The 20,444-nt window shown below is 53.6% G+C and overlaps 2 protein-coding genes across 4 annotated transcripts in view; one reads left to right on the plus strand and one right to left on the minus strand.

The window, feature by feature from the left end:
• Positions 1–5,445: 5,445 nt before the first annotated feature.
• On the plus strand, positions 5,446–10,969 carry ZNF574 (zinc finger protein 574). The gene is made up of 2 exons (XM_007458595.1): positions 5,446–5,600; positions 8,009–10,969. Exon 2 carries the CDS (start codon positions 8,029–8,031, stop codon positions 10,714–10,716), a length of 2,688 nt encoding a protein of 895 aa, XP_007458657.1. The 5' UTR covers positions 5,446–5,600; positions 8,009–8,028; the 3' UTR covers positions 10,717–10,969.
• Positions 10,970–19,631: 8,662 nt separating this feature from the next.
• Positions 19,632–20,444, minus strand: part of POU2F2 (POU class 2 homeobox 2) — a 35,638-nt gene continuing 34,825 nt past the window's right edge. For 2 of the 3 annotated variants that reach the window (XM_007458599.1, XM_007458597.1), the window contains exon 14: positions 19,776–20,242. Coding sequence is in view for 2 of the 3 variants with exons in the window: in XM_007458597.1 (XP_007458659.1) it covers positions 20,203–20,242 (40 nt within the window). In the remaining variant the exon portion in view is untranslated. Of the gene's footprint in view, positions 20,243–20,444 lie in introns of all 3 variants that reach the window. The other variant, XM_007458598.1, reaches the window with a different exon arrangement.

Below are 20,444 nucleotides of genomic sequence, written 5' to 3' on the forward strand. Positions count from 1 at the left end.
GGCCCCCCGGAGAGGAGAATGCTGATGAGGGGAAGGCGCTGCATTGGACAGAGGGCCCACCCCCCGCCACCTCCTCCACCACACCATGCCACCGCCCTGCCCAGGCAGCCCTTGGGCACAGGAGTCCACAGAGACACAGCTGAGAGGCAGGGAGATCTGGCGAGAAGGCCATGGAGCCGGGGGAGAGGGCTACAGAGATGAAGAAAAATGCAGAGAAACAGCAAGACAGCCATCAAGAGCCACAGAGGTGGACCAAGGTCTGCAAACCCCACAAGGACAAGGACAGGGAAAAGCCCAGAGCAAAGAAAGGGCCATCTAGACCAGGGAGCAGACCACAGAGACAAGCTAAGGACCTTGAAGACAAGGGCAGCTCGTGGACTCAGAGAGCCCCCCATGAAGATGGGGACAGGGGGCAGCTCATGGACTCAGAGAGCCCCCAGGAAGATGGAGAGAGGCCCACAGGAACAGAAAGCACTCCTCAGGCATGGGGAGTGGTCCATGGTGACAGGAGACCATGGACAGGAGGAGAGGACCACAGACATTGGAACAAGGATGCATATTACAGAGCCAAGGAGGAGGGCCAAGAAAAGTGGGAGAGGGTCACGGAAATGGAGGGAGGCCCACAGACACCAGAAAACCCACAAAGGCAGAATGTGGACACAAAAGGCCCACTGAGGCAGGAGCAGCCGGCCCATGGAGAAAAGGGAGAAGCCCCCAGAAATAGAAATAGTCCCCATGGAGGTGAAGGGATGGGTGGTGAGTATGGGAATTCTCCATTATGCAGAAAGAAATCCTGGGGACCTGAGTGGGTGGGGAGAAGATTCACCCAAGCATAGTCAGTGGGAAAGGGCAGGGAGCTGGAGGGCAGAGCCAGCAGAAGTGGAAGACTCCCTCCCTCTTGGAGAGAGCTGAGCAGGGCAGGGGGATGGAAGAGAGAAGCAGAGATACAGATCTTGGAGTGGGGGTGGGTGGTGCATGGCTGGGTGGGGGGTGAAATTTTGGGGGAAGGAACATGACAGTTGGCTCTGAAGGCTGAGTCCATGACTCACCACCACCCCCAATGCTCGTGATGGGGAGGAGACACTGAGACACTCACGTGCAGCCCCCAGCACACGTGACCGCATGCCTCGCGCGCATACACTCTGCACGTGGCAACTCTCACATCGGCCTGGCATGGGAGGCCCCCTGCATCCCCCACATGCTTCTGACACATACATCTGACCCTGAAGGCCCACCGACTTTACATATACCTCCTCGCCCTACTTAAGGGGCCCCCAACACCCACCCTCAGCTCCAGCTCGCTCTGAAAGTGCAGACTCGCCCTGGCCTCTAGGCCTTTGCTTATGCAGGGACCCCAGAGTAGAATGCCTATCCTAGATTGAAACTGTCCCAGAAGTCCTAGTCCTGTGCCACCACCTCCAGAAAAACTGACAGCAGGCCTCAGCTTACTCCTGTATCATCTGAAGGGACCTAGTCAATCCAGATAAATTGGGATATACAAGCAGAAGGTCTCAGCAGAAAGGGGCCTGATAAATCAAGCCTGACCCTTCCATTTTCAAGTGGGCAGGAGTGAGACTCTGCCCCAGGGCATGGAGCCTGTCAAAGGCTGAGTCTAGCTTCCAGGTTATCTGGTTCCTGCCCCTGGTGATTTCATCCTGAGGGCAAATCCATATTACTAGCTTTAGAGCTCACTGGTTACCATCAACTTCTTTCCTTTACTTCTTGCATTCATCCATTTAGCATGCCACTCTGGACGTCCCACCTGCCAGGCAGTAGAGCCTGGGAGCCAAGGGTATAGACCTTGGAGTCAACTCCTGGGTTACAATCCTGGCTCTGTCTCTTCCTAATGATGGACAAGTTATTTAATTTCTCTGAGCCTCAGTTTCTTTGCAAAGTGAGAGCAATAGTTCCTCCCTCCCAGGGTTATTGAGAGGATTAAACTGGATGATGCATGGAAAGCACTGAGCATAATACTTAGCAAGTCATAACACACTCAAGACACATTAGCTATTATTACTAGGCTCCTTGGGATCCTAATAAAAATAACTCTTGGGCTTCCCTGGTGGCGCAGTGGTTGAGAGTCCGCCTGCGGGGGACACGGGTTCGTGCCCCAGTCCGGGAGGATCCCACATGCCACGGAGCGGCTGGGCCCGTGAGCCATGGCCGCTAAGCCTGCGCGTCCCGGAGCCTGTGCTCCGCAACGGGAGAGGCCACAAAAAAAAACAAAAACTCTTACATAGATTAAAAAAAAATTTTTTTTAATTAAAAAAATCTTACTGAAGTATAGTTGACTTACGTGTTCATTTCTGCTGTGCAGCAAAGTGATTCAGTTATAAATATATATTCTTTTTCATTATGGTTTATCACAGGATATTGAATATAGTTCCCTGTGCTATATGGTAGCACTTTGTTGTTGTTGTTGTTTTTGCACTTTGTTGTTTAATCCATCATACATATAATAGTTTTCATCTGCTAATCCCAAACTCTCAATCCTTCCCTCCCCCACCTCACCTCCCTGGCAACCACAAGTCTGTTGTCTATATCAGTGAGTCTGTTTGTTTTGCAGGTATCTTCATTTGTGTCGTATTTTAGATTCCACATATAAGCGATATCATATGGTATTTGGCTTTCTCCTTCTCACTTACTTCATGTAGTACGATAATCTCAGGGTCCATCCGTGTTGCTGCAAATGGCATTATTTCATTCTTCTTTATGGCTGAGTACTATTCCATTGTATATATGTACCACATCTTCTTTATCCATTCATCCGATGATGGACACTTAGGTTGCTCCCATGTCTTGGCTACTGTACATAGTGTTGCTATGAACATAGGGGTGCGTGTATATTTCCAAATTATAGTTTTGTCTGGATATATGCCCAGGAGTGGGATTGCTGGATCATAAAGCAACTCTATTTTTAGTATTTTGAGGAACCTCCATACTGTTTTCCATAGCGGCTACACCAATTTACATTCCCACCAACAGTGTAGGAGGGTTCCCTTTTCTCCACACCCGCTCCAGCACTTAACTCTTACATAGCTTTTACTCTGTGCCTCACAACCACACAAGACAGGGGCTATTATCCTGCAAGTGAGGAAACTGAGGCACAGAGGAGTTGACTTGCCCAAGACAACATCTAAGAAGTGGCAGGGCCAGGATTCCAATCCAGGCAGCCTGGTTTAATTACATGGGTCTGGAATTAGAGTTTAATCTAGTAGAAAGTTAGGATACCCAGTTAGAATCCAATCGAAGGACATAGCAAGAGTGGCTGAAGAGTCAGACCTAGGTGTGACTCAGTGTTTAGGGTCCCCTAGGAGCTTTTTGGCCTTAGGAAAGTAAATGACTAATTCCTCTAGACTCAGTTTACTCATCTGAGAAATGGCGGGGGGGGGGGGCGGTTTAGAACAAGTGACTCTCTTGCAGCTCCTGTCCTTGGGCAGTAGCACTGGAAACCTAACAGTGCTGGGGCAACTCGCTCCCAAGGCTCTGCGGGCCAGAAGGGGACGCTGAGTAGGAATGGCCAGAGCTCCTTGAACATACAGGTACTCCAGCTTCCCTGAGCTTTGGGGGCATCAGCCTGGAAGGGGGGCACCCTAGAAGAAAGGAGAATATAATCCAGACATTACAGGGTCACTTTCTTCAGGTTCTCATCCTGGTTGTCCTTCAGGTCATCTACCCCCTACATTTCCTGTTTCTTCAAATGAAACCGCCTGAGCTGTCTGAGGACTGGGCACTGTCACACCCACTGGCTCAGCCCTGGGGTCGGGATTGGCCTGAGACCTTAGTGACACTTGAGTAAGGGAGGTGGGGCAGGGACTAGGTTTCCCAATAGGCAGGGATTCAGACCTCTGCCCTTGGCTAGAGGAAGCCTGTGGGTACCATGGCAGGGAAAGAAGGGGCCCTCGAGATCCCCATTGCAACTTCCTCTGTCCTGTTTGTCCTGGCTCTGAAAGCCTTGATAATAAAGAGACACTGTCCTGGACTTGGTTTCCTTTGAGATTCTCTTGGACCAGGGCCTGGGTTGATGGGAGCTTGGGGAAAAATGATGATCCATCTGGATACTTTCCATTAGTAGTTTACTGGCTAGCTCCTTCTTGTCATTCCTCAGTGACCTCAGAGAGAGGCCCACCCAAGTTCATTCCATACCCTCTGCCTACCTGCTGTATTTTCTTTACAACACTGTCACTGGCTGTCTACATTTATTTTTGTATCTGGTATTTTCTACCCTCACTAAAATGTAAACTCCACGAGGGCACAGACTTTTCTTGTTCCTTCTCTATCCCTACAAAGATTAACCTTGACCTGGCATATCGTAGCCGGTTATTAAACAATCACGAATAGAAAACAAAACAAATGAAACTGCCCGTCCCCGATGTTATGTTTTCTCCGCCATTTCCCATTTCCTCCCTTATCCTTCAGGTTTTCATTGTACCCTCAGATTCCTTCTCTCCTTGCTTTTCCTCCGACATTTCTTCCCCTCCCTCAAGAGTCCCTCAGTTTTTCTTCCCTTCCTTCTTGCTGCCTTTATTCCTCTTTTTTTAAAAATTAATTAATTTATTTTTGGCTATTTTGTTGTTGTTGTTGTTGTTGCCGCTCCCGGGCTTTCTCTAGTTGCAGAGAGCGGGGGCTACTCTTCGTTGCGGTGCCTGGGCTTCTCATTGCAGTGGCTTCCCTTGTTGTAAAGCACAGGCTCTAGGCGCCCGGGCTTCAGTAGTGGTGGCTCACGGGCTTCAGCAGTGGTGGCTCACGGGCTCTAGAGCGCAGGCTCGGTAGTTGTGGCGCATGGGTTTAGCTGCTCGGCGGCAATGTGGGACATTCCCCGTCCAGGGCTCGAACCTGTGTCCCCTGCATTGGCCGGCAGATTTTTAACCACTGCGCCACCAGGGAAGTCCCTATTCCCTCCTTTCTAATGAAGCGAGTCTGGAGCCTTGATTTCCCTTTTCTCTCCCTGCAATTGGTGCTATAGTTTCCCGTCTCCCCTTCCCGCTGACTGTGCTTCACTCTCTCCTTCCTTTCCTCTGGGATTCCTGCGCCTCGAGTACCCCGCCTCCGCCCTCCGAGTGGGGTGCCTCAATTTCCCCCACTTTACCCCTCGACCCCGAGGCACCTCCCGACCGGCAACCCCAACATGGCGCCCGAAGCAGCGCTCCGCCGTCTGACGTCACCGCGCTGTCCTCCCCTCTAGAGCCTTCAAACGGAATCGCTGAGGAGGTGGAGGAGGAACATCCTTCAGGGGGCGTAAGGGGGCGGGCACTATCAACCCGGGGGCCGGCCGGTGAGAGAACGTCGCTGGAGGATTGGTTGGGCGCTGCGGGGGATCCAAACGTCACATATTATTGGCCCAGGGCTCGGAGACGTGAGCGTCGATTGGCAGAACGGCAGGGGCCAGTCGGGCGATGATTGGGCTCATTCGCCATCGGCGCGGCGGCCGACGAGGAAGGTGGGAGGGGCGTCCCTGAGGGTGATTGGGGGCGAGAGCGAGGCTGCGGAGCAGGCGAGAGGAGACGGCGGGAGCTAGAGAGGGCGTAGCGCTAGGGTGGCCGCGCGAGGGGAGCTGCGGCTCGGGCCCGGGCCCGGGGGGTGCGAGACGGCTGAGGCGGGTAAGTGCGGGCGGGCGTGTGAAGGGCCGGCCGGGCTCCCCACCCTCCCCCCGCGGTCTCCACTCGTCACCTCGCCTGCGCACTGAGGGCCGGAGGGGGGCGCGCGCCGGGAGATGAGGGCGGAGCGGTACCAACGGCCCGCGGGGCGCGCGGGAAGCTGGGCGGGGGCCGGGCCGGGGTGGCGGGTGGGAAAGGGGCCAGAGTCCTGGGAAGGGCGAGGAGGGACGGGGCTTGGGCTGGGGGCTGGCAGGGACCTGGGTGGTAAGGGAGGCGTTAGAGCTGCCCCCGGGAGGGGCTTCAAGGCTCCTGGGAGTACGCGGCAAAGGGCTGGGCGCTGGGACAGTCCAGGACCGAAGGAGGGTGGACGGTTAGAGGGCAGTAGGGTGCCCAGGGAGGGGTTTAGGCCGTGAGAACAGAGGTGGTTAAGTTAATGTAAAGAGAAAGTCTAGTTGTTCCTGGAGAGTTAGGCCAATGAGAGGGGTCTTGGTGTGAAAAGATATCAGGAAATGGATGTGCCTAGAGGGGAGATTTAGAGCTGAGGGAGAGGGAGAGGTCCCGGTGTGAAGAATGGGGTTACATTAATGTGAAGAGTTAAACCACAGTGGGGGGGCGCGCTGGGTACCCTTGGAATGGGTTGAGAGGGGTCTCTGTGCAAAGAAGCGTTATGTTTTATGTTATGTTATGTGAAACTGGCGTCTGGGTATCTCTAGAATAACTTGAGAAGAAATGGTCTTTCTGAAAAGTACTAGGAATTAGGTCAAGGTGAAGAGTAGGAATTGGGGATCCCTGGAGGGGGTTAGGGTGGTGAGAGAGATCTGTGTGTTAAGCTGGGGAGGTCTGGGTAGCCGCAGGGTAGTAGGATGGTCAGAGGGCCCTGGGTGTGAGGAAGAGGGGTCTGGCTATCTATCAGGGTTAAGGTGGTGGTAGGAGGGGTTTTGCCTAAGAGGGGGTATTCTTAATGAGATTTGGACAGTGGGAGGGGTATGTGGGAAAGGAGTTTAAGCCATTATGAAGTATAGTCTGTAGATCCTTGGATTGAAATAGAGTATGTGTGGGATCTTTTTGTGGAAAAGAGGAATTCTGATATGAAGAGGGGGTCTGAGCATCCCTGGAATGGCTTAGGGTGGGGTTGGGTCTTTTTGCAAATAAGAGGGGCTTAGGTTGATACGAAGAATGGTGTCTGGGCATCCCTAAAATGGGGTGGGGTGGGGAGGAAGGGGGTCTTTTTGCAAAGAAGAAAAGGTTAGGCTAATAATGTGAGGTGGGAGGAGTCTCCCTAGAATGGGTTAGGGTGAGGGTGGGTCTTTTTGTAAAGAAGAGGGGTCTGGGTATCCCAAGAATGGGTTAGGGTGGGAGGGGTCTTTTTTGCAAAGAAGAATATTTGAAGAGAGGTTCTGGGAATCCCTGAATGGTCTAGGGTGGTTGTCTATAAAGAAGGAGGGTTTAAGTCAGTATGAAGAGGGGGTCTGGGTACCCCAGAGAGAGTTGTAGATGATGTCTCAGTGCACAGAAGAGGTAGGTGATTAATGTGAAGGGTGTCTGGGTGCCCTGGAAACATGAGTTAGGGTGGTGGGAAGGGTCTGAATGTGAAGAAAGGATTAGGCTTTTGTGAAGATGGGTTTGGGTGTCCTGGGTAGGCCCTTAGGGTTGTGGGAGAGGGCCTTGATTTGTAGAGGGAGTTAAATAATTTGAGGAGGGGGATCTGGGGATCACGGGGAAGTGGTTAAGGTTTGGAAAAGGTCTGCGTGTGGAGATGGGTTAGGCCAATGTGAGAAAAGTTTATTGATGTGAGGAACCTGGGCACCAAAGGGAGAAAGTTAGCCGAGCTGTGTACAAAGGAGGAGGGTTGCACCATGAGAGGGTGCCTAAAGTGGCAGGGCCCTGGGGCAGTTTGAGTGGTCAGAGTGTAAAAAGAGATAGAGAACCTGGGGGTGGGAGCAGAGGAGGAGTGAAGCTGTGAACTGTGGGTGGTTTGGGCCTGTGTGAGGACTCTCCCCGGCAGTTGGGGGTAGGGATGGGGTAGTGTGTTGGTAAGAAGAGTCAGTGGAAGGAAATCTGACTGGAGAGGGTCCTGTGTGATGGGCTGGGGCTTTGGGCCAGCTGTGAGGCATGAGAATGAGAGATTGGACAGGTTGCAAGGATCTGGTAGGTGGAGTTTAATGCTAGTTGATGCAGAGGTGAGATTTGGGCAGATTCACTGGGAACGGACAGCGGGGAAGGTTTTGTACTTGGTGCTCTTGTGTGTTCAGGAGAGGAAGGATTGTTAGGGAGTGGAAATATGGAAGCAAGAAGTTAGATGGGGAAATCGATCTAGGATTTTGGTAGGGAAATGATAAAGGGAAAGAATTTTCCCTGGGAAGGACTGAGGAAGCAGTCGCTTAGATACAATTTGTCCCCACTTCTCCCAGCCCAGGGTCTTGCCGCCGTCATGACTGAGGAGTCAGAGGAAACAGTCCTATACATTGAGCACCGCTATGTCTGTTCTGAGTGCAACCAGCTGTATGGATCCCTGGAGGAGGTGCTCATGCATCAGAACTCCCACGTGCCCCAGCAGCACTTTGAGCTGGTGGGTGTGGCCGACCCTGGAGTCACTGTGGCCACAGAGGCAGCTTCTGGCACGGGCCTCTATCAGACCCTAGTGCAGGAGAGCCAGTACCAGTGCCTGGAGTGTGGGCAGCTGCTGATGTCACCCAGCCAGCTCCTGGAACACCAGGAGCTGCACCTGAAGATGATGGCACCCCAGGAGGCAGCACCAGCTGAGCCACCACCCAAGGCGCCCCCCCTGAGCGCCAGTACCATCCACTATGAGTGTGTGGATTGCAAGGCTCTCTTCGCCAGCCAGGAGCTCTGGCTAAACCACCGGCAGACGCACCTCAGGGCCACTCCCACCAAGCCTCCGGCTCCAGTTGTCCTGGGGTCCCCAGTGGTCTTGGGGTCCCCCGTGGGCCAGGCCCGCGTGGCTGTGGAGCACTCATACCGCAAGGCGGAAGAGGGTGGGGAAGGGGCAGCTGTCCCCTCTGCCGCTGCCACCACCGAGGTGGTGACTGAGGTGGAGCTGCTCCTCTACAAGTGTTCTGAGTGCTCGCAGCTCTTCCAGCTGCCAGGCGACTTCCTGGAGCATCAGGCCACCCACTTCCCGGCTCCCGCCCCAGAGTCTGAGGAGCCTGCCTTGCAGCAGGAGACTCTGACTGCATCACCTGCAGAGGTGCCTGTGTCTCAGCCTGACCCCCTGCCATCCTCTGACCACAGTTATGAGCTGCGCAACGGTGAAGCCATTGGACGAGATCGCCGGGGGCGCAGGGCACGGAGGAACAACAGTGGAGAGCCAGGCGGGGCAGCCACCCAGGAGCTCTTCTGCTCAGCCTGTGACCAGCTCTTTCTCTCACCTCACCAGCTGCAGCAGCACCTGCGGAGTCACCGGGAGGGTGTCTTTAAGTGCCCCCTATGCAGTCGTGTCTTCCCCAGCCCTTCCAGTCTGGACCAGCACCTCGGAGACCACAGCAGCGAGTCTCATTTCCTGTGCGTGGACTGTGGCCTGGCCTTTGGCACAGAGGCCCTCCTCCTGGCCCACCGGCGAGCCCACACCCCAAATCCTCTGCATTCATGTCCATGTGGAAAGACCTTTGTCAACCTCACCAAGTTCCTTTATCACCGGCGTACCCATGGGGTTGGGGGTGTCCCTCTGCCCACAACACCAGTCCCACCGGAGGAGCCTGTCATTGGCTTCCCTGAGCCAGCCCCAGCAGAGACTGGAGAGCCAGAGGCCCCGGAGCCCCCCGCTGCTGAGGAGAGCCCAGCAGGGCCTGCTGCCCCAGGCACCTACCGCTGCCTCCTGTGCAGCCGTGAATTTGGCAAGGCATTGCAACTGACACGGCACCAGCGTTTTGTGCACCGGCTGGAACGGCGCCATAAGTGTAGCATCTGCGGCAAGATGTTCAAGAAGAAGTCTCATGTGCGTAACCACCTGCGCACACACACAGGTGAACGGCCCTTCCCTTGCCCAGACTGCTCCAAGCCCTTCAACTCGCCCGCCAACCTGGCCCGCCACCGGCTCACACACACAGGGGAGCGGCCCTACCGATGCGGGGACTGCGGCAAGGCTTTCACACAGAGCTCCACCCTGAGGCAGCACCGCCTGGTGCATGCCCAGCACTTCCCCTACCGCTGCCAGGAGTGCGGAGTACGTTTTCACCGCCCCTACCGCCTGCTTATGCACCGCTACCACCACACGGGCGAGTACCCCTACAAGTGTCGTGAGTGCCCCCGCTCCTTCTTGCTGCGACGGCTGCTGGAGGTCCACCAGCTTGTGGCCCATGCCGGGCGCCAGCCCCACCGCTGCTCGTCCTGTGGTGCTGCCTTCCCTTCCTCGCTGCGGCTGCATGAGCACCGCTGTGCAGCTGCCGCTGCCCAGGCCCCGCGGCGCTTCGAGTGTGGCACCTGTGGCAAGAAAGTGGGCTCAGCTGCTCGGCTGCAGGCCCACGAGGCAGCCCACGCAGCTGCTGGGCCTGGGGAGGTCCTGGCTAAGGAGCCTCCGGCCCCTCGGGCCCCACGGGCTGCTCGCACACCAGTGGCCTCCCCAACGACCCTTGGAGGCATGGCACCTGCAGCCCCTGCGGCCCCTGCCCGACGCCGTGGCCTGGAGTGCAGCGAGTGCAAGAAGCTGTTCAGCACGGAAACGTCACTGCAGGTACACCGGCGCATCCACACAGGCGAGCGGCCATACCCGTGTCCAGACTGTGGCAAGGCCTTCCGTCAGAGTACCCACCTGAAGGACCACCGCCGCCTGCACACAGGTGAGCGGCCATTCGCCTGTGAAGTGTGTGGTAAAGCCTTTGCCATCTCCATGCGCCTGGCAGAACATCGCCGCATTCACACGGGCGAGCGGCCCTACTCCTGCCCCGATTGTGGCAAGAGCTACCGCTCCTTCTCCAACCTATGGAAGCACCGCAAGACCCACCAGCAGCAGCATCAGGCAGCTGTGCGGCAGCAGCTGGCAGAGGCAGAGGCTGCCGTCGGCCTGGCTGTGATGGAGACTGCAGTGGAAGCCCTGCCCCTGGTGGAGGCCATTGAGATCTACCCTCTGGCTGAGGCTGAGGGGGTCCAGATCAGTGGTTGACCCTGCCGCATGTCCCTCTTCAGCACCATCATGCCCTCTTGCTGAAGAACTTTCTCTGCCATCCCCTTAAGTCTCTGTACATACTGTGCCCCTTTTCCACCCCTCTCAACTGCCATGTGAGTTCTGTAACTGGATTTATTCTTTCTTCTGAGGGGGGTGCTCTAGGGTCCTTGACGTGCATAAAGGTGCCCCCACCCACACACACACCTGTTGGCCCCAAGGTGAAATGGTCAATAAAGACTGAGTTGGACATTTATGTGCTTTTGTCTGGCCCAGCCGTGTGGGGTGGTGGAATTTGGGAGCTGTGAGCCCCAGGTTCTTGGGTCTGACTTTTCATGGCTGCATTCTCAGTGCCTAGAACAGGGCCTGGCAAGTAGTAGAGCTCAGTAAACAGAAACTAAGGAGGACCTAGGGTCCATGGGCATGGCTTTCAGGGAGCAGGGACTTCACTGTGGTAGTAGATGGGGCCAGCATGGTTCTCTTGCCACTAGATGTCCCCACAGCCCCATCGAAAAGCCTGAAGCTGTTTCTGCTGGTGGCAGGAACATTTAGGAAAGTCTTCAGATTCCCGCCACCCCTGTCCCCTTCTCTCTGGCCTGACGTGAGCCGTCTCCTCCAAGGCCATCTGATTTTCTCACTATGCATCCCTGAAGGCAAATGCAGGTCTCGGAAAGGCACGATCTCCGGGGCAGTAGAGGAGGTGGCTTCTGGGACAAGATCCAGCTGTGGGATTGGAGAAGAATCTGAGTAACAGTCTCTGGGGGTAGGAAGCCTCACAAGGGGAGGTGCTCTGACACCCACCTGGAGTTGGCCTCTGGCTCAGCCCACGGATGTTGGCTGTGGGGAGAGGGGTGGTTGGGGTGGCTGACTGATGTTTGAATGCCCAATTTGTCTCAAGTATTTTCCTACATTTTTGGGAATGATCTTCACACTGATCCCGTGAAGAGAACGTTTTGTAGGAAAGGAATCTGAAGTCAAAAGCGGTGAAGTGACTTGCCCAAGGTCATTCAAACCAAATAGGGCAGAGCTTGAATTTCAGTGTAGTTTGATTTGGTTTAATCACCTATACGCATTCCTCTGCACTCTTCTGCCTTCTCCATACTTGGGGGAGGGCAGTGGAGAGAGGAGACGGTGAGTGTGTGACTGGTGGAAATGCTCGGCTCCTATGCTAGTCTTTTCTCTTAAGAGCCACACTCCAAGAAAAATAACCGCCCCCCCCCCACAAGGTTACTGTAGTCTTTTTGTTAGAATTCTTATTGGAACCCTAGTAAATGAGAGGGTAAAGGGAAGCTGTTTGCATTGAAACGAGGGGAAAGGGAGGCCTGAGAGCTGCCCACTCAGCCTCTCCATTACTCTCGACTCCCTTCAGCAATCCTGTAGCCCTCTGTGGGCACTGGAGCTTATGCTTCTCTTCATTTTTAAAAAGGTAAAGCGCTCAGCCTTTTGCTATCTCGACAGCTCCTAATGAGGTAGAGCACTTAGTATGTTAAGCAGTTGTTTTCGACCAGAGTGTGTTGATCGTGGGCACCATCTTTCAGTAACCTCATACCCTGCAGATAGGACTCGAGCCATCTTAGCCCAGCATGCCAGAGCCCCTTAAGCCACAGGTGAAGATTCATTCTCAGACTGCCTCCTTTCAGGAAGAGCTGTAACATCCAGAAAGTCATATCAAATAAATGCTTAGAACAATTGGAGGATTTATCTTTGCAAAACCAGATAAAAATCAGGCTGAATCAAGGGACAGGAATGGAGGAAAAAACCCTGAGGGTTCTGGTTGACCCCAAGATAAAGATGCTTTCAGCAGAGAAGCAGCTGGGTGACAGTGGAGGGGATCACCCTTCCTCTATTGTGGTTCCTTTTTAGAGCCTCTAATGAAAACTTTAGACTCCCACCCTGAGAAAAGTTTATGTGTGCAAACATGTTTATGAACAAGTCATTGTTCACCCTACTGAAACTTCCGTGGTCCTCAGTTGGACCACTCTCCTAAAAAAGATTGCACTAATCAAACCCTTCTTGGATGCTGGGATTTGCATCGGACAGGCAAAGGTTCTTGAACTTTAATGTGTGTTAGGCAATTTCCTCAGAGATTTGGATCCAGCAAGCATGTCTTGGTGAGACCTAGGCATCTGTGTTTTGAACACACCAATGCTGATGCAGGTGACTTGCAGACCCCACTAAGAATAACCTTGCATTGCTTGGTTTTAGTTGGATGTGGAAGCTGCTTAAGCAGAACTGTCAAGGGGACAGAACAGTGGTCCTCTAGTGTCAATATGTTCTTCACGATATGAGGCCCAAGTATGACTGTACAGGGGAGACCATGTAGAGCAGTTGAGCACGTTTACGAGGCTACAGGTGGATGTCTAGTTCAGCTCCAGAGTGCTCTCAGGTGTGGCATCTGTGCTTGTCACAGGCTGGCCTGTGTGCCAAAGACCTTTTGGGTCTGTATGGTTCTGATTGCAGCCCCTACAGTCAGGGGGCTGGAACAAATGACCTTCCCCGGGGTGCTACTATGAACCTCCAGCCCAACATCCCACTGCCCCATCCCTACTGACTTGGCTTGAGAGTTGGAGAACTACCTTTTTTTCTTCTCTCTCGCCAAAGCGGTGCAGTACTAATGTATTTTCTCTTTAGAAACGATCAAACCCTCTCCTACTCGTTTCCTTTCTCCTGTTCCCCTATCCCTCACTATTGAATTTGCAGAATCCCAGCACCTGTGTGCCAGGCATACATTAGAGGATGGAACAAGAAGGCCTGACGGCGGTGAGAAAACAGTTATTGACAGCATTTCAGATTTTCAGCAGTGAGGTCCTGGGGATCAGCCCGTGGTCTGGCCTGTGGAACGGTTGTTCCTGCCAAATGACTTAGTCAGGATGAACGCAAAAATTTGAGTGAATGAGGGACCTAATGTTCTGAAAAAGAAGTCAGGTGTGTATCTTGTACCACCAGGCAACTTCAAAGTCAACTCTTTTTAAAGGGTCTTGTTAGTCCTCTGTGGATGGAAGTAGGGAACTACTCACTTGTTTCCTGCATTTCTCATAGTTCTCATTTATTGAAGCCAGCGTGCTGGAGATCTGTCCTAAGCACCTACACCATCTCATTTAATTCTTACAGCCCCACAGGCTACATATTGTGTCTGTGTTACAGATGTGGACACAAGTTCACATGTTGAAGGTCATATAAAATGGCAGAACTGAGATTTAAATTCAGAAATTTGAATTCATTCTAAGTTCCAAGGCTTGTTCTTTTCTTTTCTTTTTTTGGTTGCATTGGGTCTTCATTGCTGTGTGCAGGCTTTCTCTAGTTGCGGAGAGCAGGGGCTACTCTTCGTTGTGGTGTGCGGGCTTCTCATTGTGGTGGCTTCTCTTGTTGCAGAGCATGGGCTCTAGAGCACGGGCTCAGTAGTTGTGGCGCGTGGGCTTAGTTTCTCCGCAGCATGTGGGATCTTCCCAGACCAGGGCTCGAACCTGTGTCCCCTGCATTGGCAGGCGGATTCTTAACCACTGCACCACCAGGGAAGCCCCGAGGCTTGTTCTTTTAATGGGTGAAAAAAAAATTGCTCAGGTCTTCTGAACATTCCCTGAACAGTAAAGCCCTCCCCTCCACAGCACACACACACCCACCCCATACCCTGATTTCCCCGCCACCTTTCCCAAGACAGAGAGGAGACCAAGGGAGAATAGGCTGTATTTCTCTCTGTACAGTTTTTAATTTTTTATTTTTTGATGTTGTTCAGATGAATGACACACTCAAGTTACAAAAATGGGGCCTTAAAAGAAGCACATTGTACAATGAACAAGCAGATTGGAGTTAAGAACACTGAAACGCTAACCCGCTACCACGAGAAGAGACAGGGAGGGGGTACAGGATGGGAAGGGAGGGGCTACCAACACAGGGGTCAAACAGAACTGAAAGGGGGGCTAACTTGTTGAGAATGGAGGGGAGGCAGGTCTCCTCCAGGGCCTACTCAATTTCCAGATGCCACTTCTTGGTCTCCCTTACTCACTACTTGCCACCTCTTCCCATCCCCATTCCAACCTGGCTTTTCAAATGAGTAGGTGAGAGAGGCACCCACCCCAAAAAGGGCCAAGCCAATCGGGTCTTTACAAGGTGGGATCGTCACCTTGCCCTAGTGCAGCCTTGGATTTGGGAGGAGATGGTGGCAGCAGTGGGGTAAGAAGCCAGAAAGGAGCTAGCAGAGAGGAACTGACCAAAGATCAGGCCCCTGCTCTTCCCCAAAGAATCCTTGCCCCTTCCCCACCCTACCATGATTCAAAGGACCTCTCTACAAGTTGTCGAGAGAGGACCCCAGTCACCCTGCAATTATATAAATAAATAAATACTGAGCCCCTGGGCTTGGGGGACAGGCTGGGGGAGGGGCAGCAGGGATAGAGGAAAGGGAAGAGGAGAGGAGGATGAGGCAGAGGGGAGGGGTCACAGACATAGTAAATAGTTGTCTCCGTCCCAGCAACAATTCTCTCTGGATTTTTCTCTCCTTTTTGTGTTTGTTTAACAAGGAGTTAACATCTCAAGGACAAATACTTAAAAATATACATTATTTTTTCTTTTTTTTGTTCACCTTTCTCATCGTCATCTTGCTTTGGAGACTGCTGAGGTCAAAGTTCAAACCGCATGAAGGAACTGCGGCTTGGAGTTTTTGTGTATTTTTTTTAATTTTTATTTTTTAATTTTTTTCACTTTTTTTTCCAACATATAAAAAGGTAGCGGAGTTGTCTGTGGGTTTTTTTTTTTTTTTTTTAATGGTTAAATCTTTGGTTTGTTTTTTTTTTCTCTTGGAGGCCTTTATCTCTCGCACTTGCCTTTCCCACTCAGAGACCAGTGGGGGCCCGCGTGTCTCAATCTTGCTCAGTCTGTCTCACTCTCTCTCTCACTCAGTTCCCCCTACCCTGGGCTAAAGGGAGAGAGAGGCACCCTGGGATTTGGGTAGGGGGGAAAATCTAGCCAGTTCAAGAGGTCCCCCACTACGTGGCTAGTCCCTTGTTTCTTTTTCTCTTGGAGGCCTTTATCTCTCGCACTTGCCTTTCCCACTCAGAGACCAGTGGGGGCCCGCGTGTCTCAATCTTGCTCAGTCTGTCTCACTCTCTCTCTCACTCAGTTCCCCCTACCCTGGGCTAAAGGGAGAGAGAGGCACCCTGGGATTTGGGTAGGGGGGAAAATCTAGCCAGTTCAAGAGGTCCCCCACTACGTGGCTAGTCCCTTACCCCATCTTCCCAGGGTGCAGGGCTTGGAGACCCTCTCTTGGCCTTCCCCAGGGAGGAGATGTGCGGGAAACTTACAGCCTTACTACCCCTTCTGGTCTTAGCCCCAATCCATACAGAGGCTTGGGTTCTTCATCTCCACTGACCCCCACTTACCCTCCCCCAGCCCTCCCTCCCACTTCCACCCCCACCCTCCCAGAAGAGAACAGAGAGAGGTGTTTTAGTTACTGGCATTTTTTTTTTTTTTTTGGCACAATTAAAAGGCCCACCATTAGGTAGACCCAGTCTCTGTCCCTCCCTCCAGTAGGAGGTCAGGGTTGGGGAGGAGAAATTCAGAGGGCTTCCACTTTCTCCAACCCATTCATCATCCTTTCTAGCCCAAGCCCCTGGCCCCCCACCTCAGACATCTCACCTAGCCCAGAACCCAGCCTGGGGTCTCCTTCCCCAACCCCACGTAAAGTTCCCCAGCCCCCCAACTCTCTCGCTCGCACACAGACACACGGACACAGGCTCTGTACAGACCACAAAATAAAAACGATGAGATAGTTTTGTTTCCCGGAGTCGAGACGGGGTGGGGGACTGGAGTGAAAAGGGGCAGAGGGGGTTGGGGGGCATGAATTCCCCCATCACCTTCCCAACCCTGGCTCCCTCAGGCCCCCGGCCCCTTGCCCTGGCTGGCCCCCAGCCAACGATATTTGGTTTCCATTTTTTAACATTAAAGTTCTATGAGGTATTTGGTGCCTTATCTCGAGTCCTCGGGGGAGGGGGGCCCAGGGGGGAGACCTGGGGCACACTTGCCCCTCCCTCCCTCCCACCCCCTTCCCAATATTTGGTTTCACAGCTGTAGTTAAAGCTTGGGATTTGGTTATTTTTCCCCCTCCCAGGAATTTTCTTTTTTTCTTGTTTTTCTTTTCCCAGTTATGGGGGTCGGACGGGGAGGGTCCCCACCACCCCGGCTGCACAGGGGGTCCCTCCACCAATGTCAGGGCATCAGCCCCATCTCTGCCCCCTGCTTCCTCCTCTCCCCTCTGCCCCGCTCCTCCCACACTGGGGTGGAGGAAGGTCCCAGGTGGCAGGACTTGATGGAGAGGAAGCAGGATGAAGTGGGTGGTGGTGAGTCCTGGATTTTCTTTCCTTTTTTTTTTTTTTTTTTTTTTTTTTTTTTTTTTTTTTTTTTTTTTTTTTTTTTTTTTTTTTTTTTTTTTCTTTTTTTTTTCTTTTTTTCTTTCTTTCTTTTTTTTTTTCTTTTTTTCCTTTTTTTTTTGGTCTAGAATCATAGTTTTTGTTTGAGTCATCTCCACCATGCCTTCCATGCTGCCTGTCTTCTCAGAGGGGTTTTTGGTTGTAATTCCTTTCACTTGGCTCTGCTCAAATGTCCTTCCTATCTGTTCAGGAGCCCTTGGCCCCCTCTCCACCCTTGGCCTGGGGCCCAGGCCCTCTAGCCAGTCCCTTCTCTTCAGGAAATAAAAATGGACAAACTCAGAGGTAGGGTAAGGGCAGGGAGTCGGTTCAGCGGAGATGCTTACATTCTGGCGAGGATGGGTCGACGGCAGGCCAGGCCCCATGGGTGCCAGGGTGGGAGGGGCAGCCACTCCACCACTGCCCAGACAAGGCACCCCGAGACCCCTGAAACAGCTGAGCCTCTGCTGCCTCCATGTCCCAGCCCAACAGTTTCATTTCCCGAGTGGGAGAAGGGAGGCAAGAAAGAGAATGCTGAGGCCTCGGGGCCCGGGGTGGTGTCCGAGGCTCTGTCTGCCTCTCCTCGGAAGTGTCCAGCGGCACTGCCCATCTCCCGGGGCTCTCCCCTCCCTCTGCTCCTGCCCAGCGAGGGGCGGGGGCCACTCTGATTTCAATGGCTCGCGTCCTTCACAGCAACACTTTGGTTTGAGGAGAGACACAGAAAGGAGATTAAGAGAGGTGAAAGCAGAAGGAAGGGAGGGGGAGAGACAGACCAAGAGGAAGGAGGAGACGGAGGGGAGAGGACAGACTGCAGAGAACAGAAGTAGAACTCAAAGGAGGAATCAAACCACCCGAAAGTTTGTTAGTTTTCCTTCGTCCATTCTTTTTTGCTTTCTTATTCCTTTTTTTCCTGTTTTTTTTTTAAAGCTTTTTCAGTTGATTGGGGGGGGCGGGGAGCTCGGGGCTCTTCACCCCTGTCCCTGACACCCTCTCTCAGCCCTGCCCACCCGCTTCCATCCGCCCTGGCTGAGGGACAGGCCCTGCCCCTGCCGCCCCCGTCCGGCTTTCCCGAAGACGACGTCCATGAGGTATTTGTGAAGAGAAAGAAGCATCCGTCCTTCCATCCGCCTCGGGGACCAAGGGCCTGGACCACTGGTGCAGGGGCTTGGCTCCCCCTCGCGGCTCCTTCGTATCCTTTGAAGAGTCCTCGTCTTCTTTCCCTTAAATATATATATATCTATAAATTCTTTTTTTTTTCTAGTTTTAATTTATTGTTTGGTTTTTTGTTTTTGTTTTTGTTTTTTTTGGTTCAAAACTTTGTTGGCCTCCACAACAGCAGGAGGGCAACGTGGCTCCCAGCAGCATCTCTCCTCTGTCTGTCGAGATGTGTCCAGGGCTGGGCAAACACAGGGTCCAGCCAAGACTTGAGGAAGGTCTCGTGGGAGTGGTGGCCACCACAGCGCCCTCTAGGATGGGGACCACAGGTCACGGCACTATCCCCGCCACACGGACCCTGATGGGGACGCCATCTCGAGGAACCCCACCACTGGGGTGCGTGCGTGTGTGCATGTGTGTGAGGGGAGAGGAAGAGGCATCTGCCAGTGTCGGAGGGGCACAGGGTGGGAAGAGCAAGGTGAGTTATCTTTTTGGTTTCTGGTCAATGTCAAAGAACGTGAAGGATCCCACGGATAGGCACTGGAATATGAATTTTTTTTTTTTTCAGGGAAACTGACAGACGAGGATGGAAAAAAAGACAACTTGAAAGCCCTCACCTCATCCTCTCTTGCCTGAAGCTTCCACCTTCCCTCGGACTAGGGATGGGGGGAGATTCCAGAGCAGAGGAGGGTGACAGGGTTGAGGGGGGACATGTGAGAGCTAGAACTTGGCAAAACGGCCTAGCCCACCCTTCAAAGGGAAAAAGGGGGAGGTACAAGGGGTGAAAAGTCAGCCCAGGCCTTCCCCTGAACTCTCCCCTGGCTGGGGGAGGGAGGAGGTTAAAGCGAGACCCCCCCCTGCCCGGGCAGGGAGAGCTGGGGGCCAGGGGAGAGGGGGGTGACACATGACAGGGACACATTCTGTTGAGCACAACGCTAAAAATTCTGTACATCCTTTGGATGAAGCTACTGAATATTTGGTGTAAAGTTGTTCAGGCCCTTTCTCTTTCACCTTCTGGAAAGGAATATTTGGTGGGTGGTTCTGAGCCCACCCCATCAGCCCCAGCCTGTGCCCTCCCTGCCTTGGCCGGCCCAGGACTGAGGGCTGCGGCTGGGAGGCTGGCACATTCTCTTTTTCCTTCTCTGCCCACGCCACACGCAGCGGGAGGCTTTGCCCCGCAGCCAGAGGCCCGCGAGTCCGCCCTGCTGAGGCTTCTCCGCCCCTGGCTGGGGTTCTTATTTGGTGTCGTAGCAGTGAGGGTGAGCACACTGAGGTCTGGCTCGAGACTGGTTTTTGGTTTGTTCGGTTTGGTGAGGGATTTTTTGTTTGTTTTTGGTTTTCTTTTTTCTTTTTTTTTTTTTTTAATGTTTGTTTTTCACCTCTTGTTCCTTTGGGGCAGCTGGTTTCTTTGTGATTATTTTTGGTTTTCTTTTTTCTGTTGGTTGGTTTCTTTTCTTTCTTTCTTTTCTTTCTTTCTTTCTTTTTGGTTGGTTGTTTTTTTGTTTCTTGTTTTTTGGTCTTTCCTCCCTCGTCACTCCTGCTCTGAGGACCCTCTGCATCCCCACCAATGGCCTCCTTGCCCTCTTCCCAGGTGGGGGACGGAGGCGGGGGTCAGAGGAGGAGGAGGGGAGGCGTGGCGGGCCCTCACTCAGGCTTGGACCCTACCTCGGGCCCCCCTGGGCCTCCAGGGGTCTGTGCTGCCACCTCACTGCAAGTGGAGGAGGACGAGGAGGACGAGGACGAGGACGAGGAGAGGCCAGGAGACTTGCTGGAGATGGAGGCCGCCACGGCCGCCGCGGCTGCTGAGACCAGGCCCACACCAGGCGGGGCGCTGAGCAGGGGCAGCCCGGCGTGGTTCAAGAAGAGTGACGAGGTCACCAGGCCCGGACTCCCTGGGGCCGCGCCAGCCGCCCCCAGCACCAGGTTCCCGCTGCTGTCAAGGCTGGTAAGGGGCAGGGTTCCACCAGAGGCCAGGGCTGGCGGGGAGAGAGAGAGGCTGGGCTGGGGGCGCCTTCCGGCGTCCCACCCGCAGTGCCCCGTCTTCCCGTCTGACCCACGGACCCCCATCAGCACCCCTCACACCTTCCCCAAAGGTGAGATGGGTATGAAGAGGCGAGCGATGCAGTGTGCAGGGGCAGGATGGCATGGCTGGGGCAGGGAAGGGGTGGGGGGGCCCGG

Source organism: Lipotes vexillifer, unplaced genomic scaffold, assembly GCF_000442215.2.
Source record: "Lipotes vexillifer unplaced genomic scaffold, Lipotes_vexillifer_v1.1 scaffold371, whole genome shotgun sequence".
Lineage (NCBI taxonomy): Eukaryota > Metazoa > Chordata > Mammalia > Artiodactyla > Lipotidae > Lipotes > Lipotes vexillifer.